The sequence below is a fragment of the Sorghum bicolor genome, chromosome 1 (genome assembly GCF_000003195.3).
Source record: "Sorghum bicolor cultivar BTx623 chromosome 1, Sorghum_bicolor_NCBIv3, whole genome shotgun sequence".
Lineage (NCBI taxonomy): Eukaryota > Viridiplantae > Streptophyta > Magnoliopsida > Poales > Poaceae > Sorghum > Sorghum bicolor.
The window spans coordinates 10687335-10699505 of record NC_012870.2 but is presented as its reverse complement, the minus strand read 5'-3'; the positions used below and the strand labels follow the sequence as shown (position 1 = coordinate 10699505).

General features: G+C 45.9%; 2 protein-coding genes across 3 annotated transcripts; both read left to right on the top strand.

The window, feature by feature from the left end:
- LOC8054167 lies at positions 1463 to 6670 on the top strand. Of its 2 annotated transcripts, XR_002454505.1 has the most exons (4): positions 1463 to 2062; positions 2149 to 2413; positions 2551 to 2655; positions 6133 to 6670. XR_002454505.1 is itself a non-coding variant. In XM_021464129.1 (3 exons), the coding sequence occupies exons 1-3, from the start codon at positions 1900 to 1902 to the stop codon at positions 2600 to 2602; spliced, it is 480 nt and encodes a 159-aa protein (XP_021319804.1). In that variant the 5' UTR covers positions 1463 to 1899; the 3' UTR covers positions 2603 to 2720. The 2 variants fall into 2 exon arrangements, 1 of the variants encoding a protein (XP_021319804.1); XM_021464129.1 differs by lacking the exon at positions 6133 to 6670 and having other exon boundaries at positions 2551 to 2720.
- LOC8067270 (GDSL esterase/lipase At3g53100) lies at positions 8054 to 12089 on the top strand. The gene is made up of 5 exons (XM_002466619.2): positions 8054 to 8412; positions 8563 to 8699; positions 8806 to 9039; positions 11313 to 11568; positions 11717 to 12089. Exons 1-5 carry the CDS (start codon positions 8145 to 8147, stop codon positions 11908 to 11910), a joined length of 1089 nt encoding a protein of 362 aa, XP_002466664.1. The 5' UTR covers positions 8054 to 8144; the 3' UTR covers positions 11911 to 12089.

The window sequence follows — 12171 nt, the reverse complement described above, 5'->3', positions numbered from 1 at the left end:
TCTCTTAGCACTTAACCCCTCTTATAATCTTTCATCATGTTTTCTTTCATCATGTTTTCTTGTTAGTATTACTATGACATTACGCCCAGGCTTCATATAACTTTTGGCTCCGCCACTACTGTCAGTAAACGCTAATTTGTTGAAAACTGCTATTATAAAACTGCTCTGTCCGTGTAAATGCACTCATCTGCAGAAAACGCTAATCCTCTGTATTTCCTTCTTGTTTTTCGATTCACAGACTCATGGCAGGGGGCAAGAAGAGGGTGAAAGCGTTGGGCGGAGCTCTTGGCCGCCGCGCCCGCAGAGGCGCGATCGCTCTCATCAATGCTTTCTGTGCGATGGATGCGAGGTTCTCGTCTGCTCCTCCGCCGTCACCGCCACACGCGTCCACTGCCATCGACGACACCGGGGCTGGCAACATCGTGATGGAGGCGCAAGCGGAGGCGGCCTTCGCTGCTGAGGGGGCGCCGACCCTGCTGCTGCAGGTCCCGGACGACGAGTAATCAGACAGGAAGCTTGAATCCAGTAAAAGTAGTAGTGAGTAGTTTTCATCGTCTACTATGAGTGAGTCGAGTAGTTTCCATCTGTAAGAGAGTTCGAGGATGATTTTTCTAAGAGTTTGTAGTATCCAGAAGTAAAAGTGGTTGGCCTTTGAGTTTGTATCTACTAATATCCACAAGTAAGCAGTGGTGTGATACCCAGATTCTATGTGCCGCCAGGACCCAAGGATCAAAATAAATACGTACTACTGAGTGTCAGGGTGACCTGAGATATTTTTGGCTCCTTGTTAGACTGCTCGCTGCTCAGACCAGTAGATCAGATCCAATCACAACCGCTATTGCAACTTCAGCTCTGGCAACGATTCAACGTGACAACGTCCATGATCATAATTAAAATTGGAATCAAGGGACTTGTTTAGTTTCTAAAAAATTTTATAAAATTTTTCAGATTCTATATCACATCGAATCTTTAGATGCATGTATGGAGTATTAAATATAGACGAAAATAAAAACTAATTGTACAGTATGATCGGAATTGACGATAAAAATCTTTTGAGCCTAGTTAGTCTTTGATTAGACAATATTTGTCAAATACAAAGGAAAGTACTACAGTTTCGATTTTCCAAAATTTTTTAGAACTAAGGGGGTGTTTGGGACTGCTCCACGAACTCTGCTCTATAAACTCCGCCGTGGAGCAGCTCCACAAAAAACTGGAGTTAGTGGAGTACCTCTTTAGGTGCTCTCACAACTCCACTATTTTTTTCTCAAACTAAGTGCAAAACCGTTTGGCTCAAAAACATAGAGTGAAGCTGAAAAATGTAGAGCAGACGAATCCCAAACACCCCGTAAACAAGGCCCAAATCGAAATTATCGAAAACCAAAATGCTAGAACTGGATGTCCACACCAACTCAGATGTACCATTGAGTTTCTTCTGCCACAAGCGCTTTCGTCGACTCCGAACCCGGGGTCATCTGCACTGCACGAACCACGCCCGCTGCCTACCGCCCACGTCGAACCCCCCACCGCCCGTCACCCATCGCCCGCCGCGCATGGCGCATCTCCCCTCCCCTCTCCTCACAACGGCGCGCTTGATCGCCGGGGGCCCGTTGAATGCGGCGAGCTCCCGCTCGGGTCAGACGCCGTGGGCCTGCTGGTTGTTGACAAGGCGGAAGAGGCCCCAGCTGCGGACGGCAACGACAGCGAGGGGGCTCTGGGAGGGACCGAGGGAGAGGTCGACGACGGGGAGGAGACGTTTCGCCCGTGCGGGCCTTGTCGAAGGCCTGGAGGAGCGCGGCGCGGTCGGACTAGGGCGCCGGAGGAGAGGGGGACACCATTACGGCGGCTCCCCCGCCGCGCTGGTGACTCATCGGCGGCTCCCACAACGGTGCGTCTCTCTCGATGGCGGCCGCTCCCACGGCGGCGCTGCTCTCGGCCATCCGCGACGGCGAGCAGCGCGGCCGCTCCAGCGCTGCCGCCCCGTCCCCGTCCCGAGCTGCTACCGCCCCGAGCTGCCTACGCCAACCTAGCCACGCTGCGAGCGGCCCCTGCCGTGCGACACCAGGTGCGAGCTACATTGCCTCTGCCTCCCTCCCCTGCTATGGCTTTTCGTCCGGGCGGTGGTCCTTACTGCCATGGATGCTGCACCAGGCCGAGAAGAAGTTGTGCCACAGCAAGATGGAGGCGCAGGCGGCCATCGCTGTGGGGCACAGGAAGGCAGGGGCACGAGCGGAGAGGGGCAAGCGGGTCCAAGCTTGCGCCCGGACGCCAAACACACTACAACGCGCTCCTGGAGGGCTTGCTCGCCACCGCGCGCCTCCTGCGTCACATGGCCGACGGCGGTGTCGCGAGGAACCACCGAACCAGCACACCTAAATGCTCCTGCGTCCTTGCGTGCTGGCCGGCTTGAGTCGTGGTGAGTGCTTGGACAGATGAGCGCCAGGGGGTCTGCCTCATTGTTATTGATTAGGATAGTAGGATATAAAATTATCTGATCTTGTATGTACTTTATTGGTCTGAAGTTTTAAATAATTCTGTTCTTGGCTTGAATAGGTATCTGAAGTATACAAGGAAATGGAACTATTGCTGGATGCACTCCAGATAGAAAAGCCAAAGAAATGTTACATGATGAGTTTGTAATTCTGGAACGAAGAGGATGTAAGTATTTAATCTCAGATGACTTACCCTTTAAGGATGAATACAGTGATGATATATATGCAAAATTACTTCGACAGGTATCTATTGAATTTGGAAACCTTGGTATTCTAATTGTTTCATCGTCAATGCTTGTAATTTCTGGGACCCCACCTCACTTTTTGCTTGCACATGCATGATGCAGAGTAAACACAGGGTGTAGGTGATTAGTTTTACACCTGCATGTGTTAACCAGCTACTTGTTGCTTTTTTAGCTCCCTGGTGAACTTCATAATGATGTGGCCACCACTGGATGGAATCTTGTTTTGTAGTGAGAAAACTTCTATATTGTGTAATTTATCTAATGCTCATTGAACAAGTGCTCTTTGAACATAGATATATCTAGTTTTTGTTATCTAATTACTATGTCACATACACTTTGCTTGATATTTATGTGATGGAATTCTATGCTAGTACATGATTCATGTGTCAATATGAATGTCCATAGTTCTCGTGGAGTTTCCTAATAAAAACACTTAAGTGTGAACATGCATGCATGATTACATAGGCTGTTCTTTTCATGTGTGTGCGCCATTCTCTCATACAAGCAAAAAAAAAAAAGACTGAAGTCAGTTTATTGTATTAGTAGGAACAGCCGAACAGGCGAACAGCCATCGAAATCCTTCTGTTGGTAATGTGGCAGGCTTTGTCACTTCCAAGCATTGTCGAACTCAGCTGATACAAATAAGAAACATGTTTGGCTTTACCCTACTATAAGTATATATGCATGTGTTGATCTGAGCTGATCTCTGAACTTTAGTTCTGAAATGAGCTGGTTTTGAACTCATGTAGTCTTAGATATGTTGGTTTGGTTGCAGCACTTGCCTCTCTATAGTTTTTAGATGCTGTGGATCAAGTTCCCCATCCACATGCATCCTCAGAATTACATCGAATCTTGTGACACATATATATAACTTCAATATAGATAAAAATAACTAATTACACAGTTTATCTTGCGAGATAAATTTTTTGATCCTAGTAACAAAAATTATCAAATGAAAACAAAAATACTATAGTACCCAAAAACTTTTTATCTCCTCAACTAAACAAGGCCTAATCCTCCTACCCGGTGAAAGGTCCAAATGGCTAGAGGGGAGGTGAATAGCCTATTTAAAATTTCTACAAACTTCAACTAGACAAGTTGGTTAGTAAAACAAAAGGCGAAGCTATTCTAGCACTAGCACAACTAAGCTATGCAAGCCACCTACACAAGTGTAGCAAGAAAGCTAAACACAAGTTACAACAAGAAAGCACAACTACAAACTTGCTACACTCCTAAACAAGAAGACTAAACTAAACAAGCTAAACAACTAGCAAGATAAACAAGTAAGTAAAGGAGTGGAGAGTGATTGTTATACCAACGTTGTAGAGTAGAGATATATCCAACCAATCACTCACAATCACAAGAGAGTCCTCGGCAAGAGATGACACAAGATTTTTACCGAGGTTCACTTGCTTCCCGGCAAGCTAGTCCTCGTTGTGGCAATACACCCACTTGATGGATCACGAGCTAATTGGCAATCCAAAGCCAAACCCTCAGCGGGTGCCGCACATCCACTCACAAGATGGGGATCCTCCAAGCCACGAGCAATCCACTAGAGTAGCCAATTACGATCTCCCGCGGGGAAGGCTCAAGAACCCCTCACAAATCACTTGGTGAGGCTCGAAACAATCTCCAATCACGAGCTCAACACCTCCCTTGCACCAAGCCGTCTAGGGTGTCGGGAAACACCCAAGAGTAACAAGAAATCCACACTTGCAATCACCACCTAGTGCCACAAGAATGAAATCACAAATGCACAACACTAGGGTTTCCCAAATCCTCTCACCAAAGAGCACCAAGCTATGGGGATGGAGAGGAGAGGGAAGAGATGCTCTTGAAGCTCTCAGATCTATCACTAGAGCTCAATCTCTCACTTGAATGGAGCACAAATCCTTAGGAGTGAGAGAGGAGGAGGAGAGAGCTTTTCTTTTCTTGGAGTTCTTCAAGAGAGCAAGAATGGGGAATGGAATGAGGAGGAAGAAAGGAAGGGGTGAGACCCGACCTTATCCTCTGCCAGCCACTCATCCGACCGTTGCAGCAGCCCAAACTCGCAAGAAATTCCAGTGCGGGTAGGAAATAATTCCAGGCGCACACGCTTTTGACCGTTGGCGTGGGTGAACTAAAGTACCGGAAAATTTCCAGTGCGGGTAGGAAATAATTCCGATCGACCCCTCTCTGTTGCAAGCACAAACACTAGAATATCCAGGTAGGGCAGTGAATAATTCCGATCGACCCCTTGCTGTTTGGGCAAGACTACTAGCTCGGTTTTCCAACTCAAAATCCCTTTTTAAGGTGCTAACTTTCCCACAAAGTACCAAAAACAATTGAGCACTTAAGTTAGCAATTTCAAAAATAATTTTTAGGGCTTTCTCAAGTATTCTCACCACGTCACTAAGCGCTAGTTATATGCAAATGAGACTCACACTTAGTGGCACTAGATAACCTTTGCAATTAAAGATTTCTCCTCTTTATAGTACGGCTATCTATCCTAAATCCGGTCAATCACTTCTCTACTCATCTTAGACCGGCAAAAGCAAAATCCTATGTTTATACCTTTGCCTTGATCACTTTACTCCTTGTCCATCACCATGATCTCCACTTCATGCCTTCTCTATTTATGACCATGTGTCCACCACTCATGTCACGTTGCTCCTTCTTCAAATGTGTTTCTATGCCTAACTCAAATCACTTGAACACAAAGCATTAGCAACTTGGTGTCATTAATTACCAAAACCAAACTTGGGCTTTCACCCAGTTCTAACTTCCAAATAAAATCACCAACCTTACATATATTCTCAATTTAGGCCAGGTTTTGTATTTAGGCCCCCAAAAGTTTATACATATGCTATCAAATGTTTAGACACATGTATGAAGTATTAAAAATAAATTGCACAAATTACGACTATTTTGCGAGATGAATCTTTTAAATCTAATTAGTTCATGATTTGATAATAAAGTGCTACACATGTGCTAGTGTCAAATTAATTAGGCTTAATAAATTCATCGCGGTTTATTTTTTTTATTAGTATTCAAACACTATACGATACCCCGATGCCTTTGTTTGCATAACGTTGATTGCAGGTTTGTTACAGCCTACTACCTCTTTCTTTCTGTAATAAAAACAAAAAATAAAGGTATAGCCTGTTCTTATTTCTTTAAAGCTGGATAGTTCAATTTTGATGTAACAAGCATTAAAAACAGCTCTATACTACTTTGTTTACTTCTTCTTTAGGAGTCCTAAATTAGCTGGAGTCTATAACTGTAATAACAATATATAGTTGATGTAGAAAACTCTTGCAGATGCTTGAATAAAATCCCGTTTTCTGAAACAATAAACAGGTAGTATACAAATTTCGTAGTTCAACTCTTAAGTTTTTTTTTATCTCGGATCCATACAGGCGAACAAACAGATTGGGGAAGATCCAGTTTATTGTTGGATCAAGAGGACGACTAACACTATGCCGCCATGATGAATATGGTATTACGGACTTGACCAGAAGGGTTATGATCAAAGAAACATATTTATACCGCGAACTGAGGTTGCGTCTTGCGGGAAGAAAACTCAGTGCACAGTATCTTGACCTGAAGAAAAAGGGCATGCTCAGATGGGAAGCCTACAAGGAACATAGAGAAGACATCCGCAAATCATTTGGTTTTCTTGGTCGTGCTCTTGCAAGGTATAAGGATCGTCGTACAAAAGCTGGCTACTTCTATATGTGCAAGCATCGAAAGGTCCACAAAGTATTCATAATGAGCCCGCTGTACACTATGCCACGAAAAGGTGCGATGAAGAAAATAAGGCAGATTCTTCAAAAGAGAGAAGCCTATGACTCCATCATAAGCAACAATGGTCCTCTTGGTACACATGGATCGAATTTGGCGAGATGTCTCGACTTGTTGGGCAGTATAGGAAGACGTGGATTGGTGCAATTATTGCTGATCTACCTCTTTGTACTAATTCTAGCATGCGCTATAATATTTTATGGTTGAGCATTAAGTTTATGAAAACTTGGTTACTGCTTGCTTGCTGAAATACGATGGTTTTATAACATATACATGGAAACTTTATTTTTGTTTTCCCCTTTTGGTATTGATGTTTGTTCAAATTTTTGTTTCAAAGTTACTGCTTGCTTTGCTCAAATATTATTATAATCAAGATTGTGAATTATAATAGTCAGAGTGTTTTGGTAATTGGATTATAGTGATTGGTTATTGTTGGTTAAAATGGGAAATTCCTATGTTATCCTTTATATAGTTTGGTAAGTTGGACAACTGGTTGAGAGTAAGTTGGACTTTCAGCACCAATAGTCCCCCATAAATCCTGGTCTCACCTTGATTATGATATTATGGTAACTTGAGAGCTTTGATTTATAATAATTTATCATATAACTAGTCCTATTTAGATCAAAATTTAATTATATAATTTAATTATTATAATCGCAGGATATCCAAACAAAGCCTAATTATAAAAATATATATGCACTTGAAATGAGTAAATATCCTAATAGAAATCCGAATCTGAGACTTTCGTTTTGTATTCATATTTGATTTTTTTCGTATTTATGTTCAAATTAAATTAAATTAAAATATGGTAAAAGATGATATATAGAATTCTATCCATTTCGACCTTTGTCATCAGTAATATTCTCACGAGAAATTAACTTCTCGGATAGTCGGACTTGTGGATATAGTTCTTCTTTGAGAAGACGCACGGACAAGTTGTGTCCACGTCCGAATTGTTCTCTTTGCAGGCTCTCTTGTGCAAAAGAGGCCTCTTATACCTATACTTAAAAGCAGGCTCTCGTGCGAAAGAGGCCTCTTATACTTGTACTTAAAAGCAGGCTCTCTTGCGAAAAGCAACGTGGGCCTTGTAATTCGAGACCCAAAAGGTTTTTCTTTTGTTTTTGTTTGAGGGAGTACCTCTCCCCAACTCTCCATATATATTGTAAAACCTTTTCCTTTTTGTCGAAATCTCTACCAGTCGATTTGTGGAAGTTCTAGCAGTGAATGGCTGAATGCTATGGACTGTTTCATTCCCAGATTATACTACGACCCATTTAGAATCTTAAAGCTACGGATGAGGAAACTAATGGGCCTGAACTGAGCATGGTTGGGTGGGCTCCCCTTAAAAACCCCATGGAATGGAATTGACGCAAGCTGGACTAACATGACCCATTTGGACATTTGCATTATTATTATTTTTTGATGGGCTGAACGAAAACAAAGCCCACATCAAGCTCATTGAATGCGCGTGCTCCCACCTCTTCCCACCACCTGCCAACAAGCAGTTAATAAGCTAGCAGCAGTGCAGTGCTTCACTTCACCCGCCCCGTTAAAACCACGCGGTGGTGAGTGGTGAGTAGTCCTACTACCATCACACTGACACCACAGTCCACTGCCAACTCCTCCGATGAAGATGAGCTCATCATCCGTGCCCGCGGCGGCGGCGGTGGCGGCGGTGCTGCTGCTCTCGGCGGTGTGGACGACGACGACTGTGACGGGGCAGGCGCTGGTGCCGGGCGTGATGATCTTCGGCGACTCGGTGGTGGACGCCGGCAACAACAACCGGCTGGCCACGCTGGTGCGCGCCGACTTCCCGCCCTACGGCCGCGACTTCCCGGCGACGCACGCGCCCACGGGACGCTTCTGCAACGGCAAGCTCGCCACGGACTACACCGGTAGGGTAGCGTGTGGCTCCATACATAACATACATATATGCATCTCTGCCTCTAAGACGTCTTCTTGCACGGGCGTACGTTCGGTCGTGGGTGGTTTTGATATGGATGGATGGATAATAACAAACGCATTGATGTGCCATGCCGCCGCAGTGGAGAGCCTGGGGCTGAGCTCGTACCCGCCGGCGTACCTGAGCGAGGAGGCGCAGAGCAACAACAAGAGCCTCCTCCACGGCGCCAACTTCGCGTCCGGCGCCGCCGGCTACCTCGACGCCACCGCCGGCCTCTACGTACGTGCTGCATTCATTAGCCGTGCTCATATGCATAATGCATGCATGCACCACCGCGCGCGCTGCACACGGATCGATTGAACCGAGATGCTTTTGTATATTGCAGGGCGCCATCTCGCTGAGGCGTCAGGCGGAGTACTTCCGGGAGTACCAGTCGCGGGTGGCGGCGTCGGCCGGCGAGCGGCGCGCCCGGGAGCTGACGTCCGGGTCCATCTACGTGGTGAGCGCCGGCACCAGCGACTACGTGCAGAACTACTACGTGAACCCGATGCTGAGCGCCGCCTACACGCCCGACCAGTTCGCCGACGCGCTCATGCCGCCCTTCACCTCCTTCGTCGAGGTATATATGCAGTAAACACAATAACCATACATATATACGTACATGCATGCTGCTTGCTGCTCACATACCACTCGGCCCAAATTCGACTGCAGTTACATATTTTTTTCTCTCTCGAAAATTCATGAGCTGGCTAGGAGCCCATCTTAACAACGTTTTTACTCCAATGCAACTTGATTAATTGGGATAGTTCATTGATGGTATGTATGTTGCAAGTACGGTAATACCCCTAGCTAGGTAAGCCTACCCATATGCAATGCATGTCGAGTTCAAACCTTGAATTGGGACTTTGACATCGACTCATCGATCAGTGGGCACGGGCATGCAACTGTGAATACGCAATTGAAGTCGCTGGTCACAGGTTGCAGCGTGTAGGACTAGGACCGTACGTGTAAGAATTTGAATGCAGTGCAATGCGGGCCTCTCAGACTTGTTTAGTTCACCCGAAATCTAAAATTTTTTTTAAGATTTTCTGTCATATCGAATTTTGCGGCATGAAGCATTAAATATAGATAGAAACAAAAACAAATTGCACAGTTTATCTGTAAATAACGAGACGAATCTTTTAAGCCTAGTTACTCTATAATTAGATAATATTTGTCAAATAAAAATAAAAGTGCTACAATGTCAAAATTCAAAGGTAAATATTGTCCAATCATAGACTAATTAGGATCAAAATATTCTGTAAACTGTGTAATTAGTTTTTGTTTTCGTCTATATTTAATGCTTTACGTACAGTAGCAGTAGTTGTTGTTGTGACATCAATGACCTCGAGAGCAGACCACTGCTGGCTGGTCTTACTGCCATCACATGTCCTCTCTAGACTCCACTAGTACTGTAGTTGCTACGCTTGGCGATTGGTGCGGTTTGCATTGGTTCGAGATTTCTCGTTCATTGCTTGGTGACATGGTGCATGGTGCATGTGATCGATCCAGAATCGGACGACCAACTGCATGTTATTACACCTTATTGTTACAACTAGAAGCAGGTCGAGACGGTGGCTGGCCTGGCCGTTGTGCAAAGTTGCATGTTTCTTTGCAACATCATATCAGCTGGCGCCGCCCGGCCGGTTCAGCTGTTTTCTCCCCAACCACTCGCACGGTCACGCCACTGCCGGCATGAACGCACCTCCACTTCCATGCTGCTCCTCTGCAACGGTGTCCAGGGAGAGAAGAAGGAAGAAACACGCACGGTAAACCATCTGTCTGGAGATGGAAGAACGTTAGAGACAGCTGGCACGTACTAGTACCACGTATAAACCCTTGAGTATTGGTGCTGCCGGCCTTATCCTTGTACTCGCTCGTCACTGTTCATGCTCATGCATAAGGTAGCACTAGTACTATATATACTCGTATTATCACAAGTTTTGCATAAGTGTATCGTCAGTTCATCACATGCAACCTTTGAGCCTTGGAGGAGGACGCCGCTGTACTGTACATGCATGTGCCCTCGCTCTACAGTAAAGAATACCGACACGGCCTGTGGCCGTGGCAGTGAATCTTAAATGGTGTACCAAACCCAGTAAATGCGATCCAGTGAGCAGTCAAGGAGATGCCAAATCTTCTTCCTGAAAGCCAACCTTAAAGTGATATATATCCATCCAGTCAGGGTAATAAACTGCACACATGCATGCATATCTGAAAGACTAAAACAAACTAATGCTCTGTCTGCTTCTAATCGAATACTTTCAGTACAGTTTAGTAGTAGCATACCTATTTGGTACGGCTCCTCTTAAGGGGCTTCTTTGAATCACGGTCATTTTGGAGATGTCATAATTTATGGTTTTTCCAAAATGACTCTGGTTCATCTACTTTTTACTAAAAACAACTTCTTTAGAAAAACGTTTGATAGAACTTATTTGAAAAAGCTAGGGCCGCAACTCGAGAGAAGCTCTGTCAAACTGGGGCGAACCTTAGTTATCAGGGTCCGTTGACCCTGATGGCTTTTGTTAATCCTTTGTAGATTAAGGCTAATTAGTTCATGGCCCTAATAAAACATCATGTTACACCAGCTTTCGCTGATGGTGACCTGATAACTCTATTGTCTAGATTCGCCACTACTGCTAAACATGCCCTAAAAAATCAGCTCCCCCCGTTAGTACTGCATGTGACTGGCACACTATAATTCCTTTGGCCCAACTCTATTCGTTTGTTTTATAAATCATATTTTTTTTTCTAGAGCTATATCTTTTTAGACCGGTGAACATGCTTGTTGATCACCGTACCGTACCACTGCATCATACTCATATCTGTGCCAACATGCATGTATATACGCAGGGCCTGTATAGTCTGGGCGCCCGTCGGATCGGCGTGACGTCGCTGCCGCCGATGGGGTGCCTCCCGGCGTCCGTGACCCTGTTCGGCGGCGGGAACACAGGCTGCGTGGAGCGCCTCAACAACGACTCCCTCACCTTCAACCGGAAGCTCGGCGTGGCCGCGGACGCCGTGAAGCGCCGGCACTCGGACCTCAAGCTCGTCGTCTTCGACATCTACCAGCCGCTCCTCGACCTCGTCCAAAACCCCACCAGCGCCGGTACGTACGATCGAGCGAGAGAGAGCACGGCCCATGCTCTCCTATACTATCATCCCTACTACTCTTTTATATTGCAGGGGTGAATGATAATAATAATAACACTACTAGCTGCTGTCTCTGCTCGCGTCGCCATCGATGGCCCTTGCAGGGTTCTTCGAGTCCCGGCGGGCGTGCTGCGGCACGGGCACGATCGAGACGTCCGTGCTGTGCCACCAGGGCGCGCCGGGGACGTGCACCAACGCCACGGGCTACGTCTTCTGGGACGGCTTCCACCCCACGGACGCCGCCAACAGGGTGCTCGCCGACGCGCTCCTCCTGCAGGGCCTCCAGCTCATCGCGTGAGCCACGCAACGCAACGGCCTCCCGCTGCTGCTTCTGTCCTTCTGTCCTGCTACTGTGTGCTTGTCGGTCTGTGTTTGCTGTCTGCCCATGATCTCCTGTAGTTTTGTGATGCTTGGAAAAAGTTGGACTGCTGTAAGAGGGTGCCGCTCTGTATAATTACATTCCACGACTTCCAAATCTCCTAGCTGAACTTTGAATTTGGAGTGATCGACGTACAGCCCGTGGCATATTTCAAAGTACTGTTTATTGTGCAGTGCAGCG

Coding starts and splice junctions, on each gene's coding strand:
- LOC8054167 (XM_021464129.1), top strand. CDS start 1,900: ATGGCGGCCGCTCCCACGGCGGCGCTGCTCTCGGCCATCCGCGACGGC. Junction 2,063..2,148: donor CCCCTGCCGTGCGACACCAG/GTGCGAGCTACA, acceptor ATGCTGCACCAG/GCCGAGAAGAAGTTGTGCCA. Junction 2,414..2,550: donor GCTGGCCGGCTTGAGTCGTG/GTGAGTGCTTGG, acceptor TGGCTTGAATAG/GTATCTGAAGTATACAAGGA.
- LOC8067270 (XM_002466619.2), top strand. CDS start 8,145: ATGAAGATGAGCTCATCATCCGTGCCCGCGGCGGCGGCGGTGGCGGCG. Junction 8,700..8,805: donor ACGCCACCGCCGGCCTCTAC/GTACGTGCTGCA, acceptor TGTATATTGCAG/GGCGCCATCTCGCTGAGGCG. Junction 11,569..11,716: donor CCAAAACCCCACCAGCGCCG/GTACGTACGATC, acceptor TGGCCCTTGCAG/GGTTCTTCGAGTCCCGGCGG.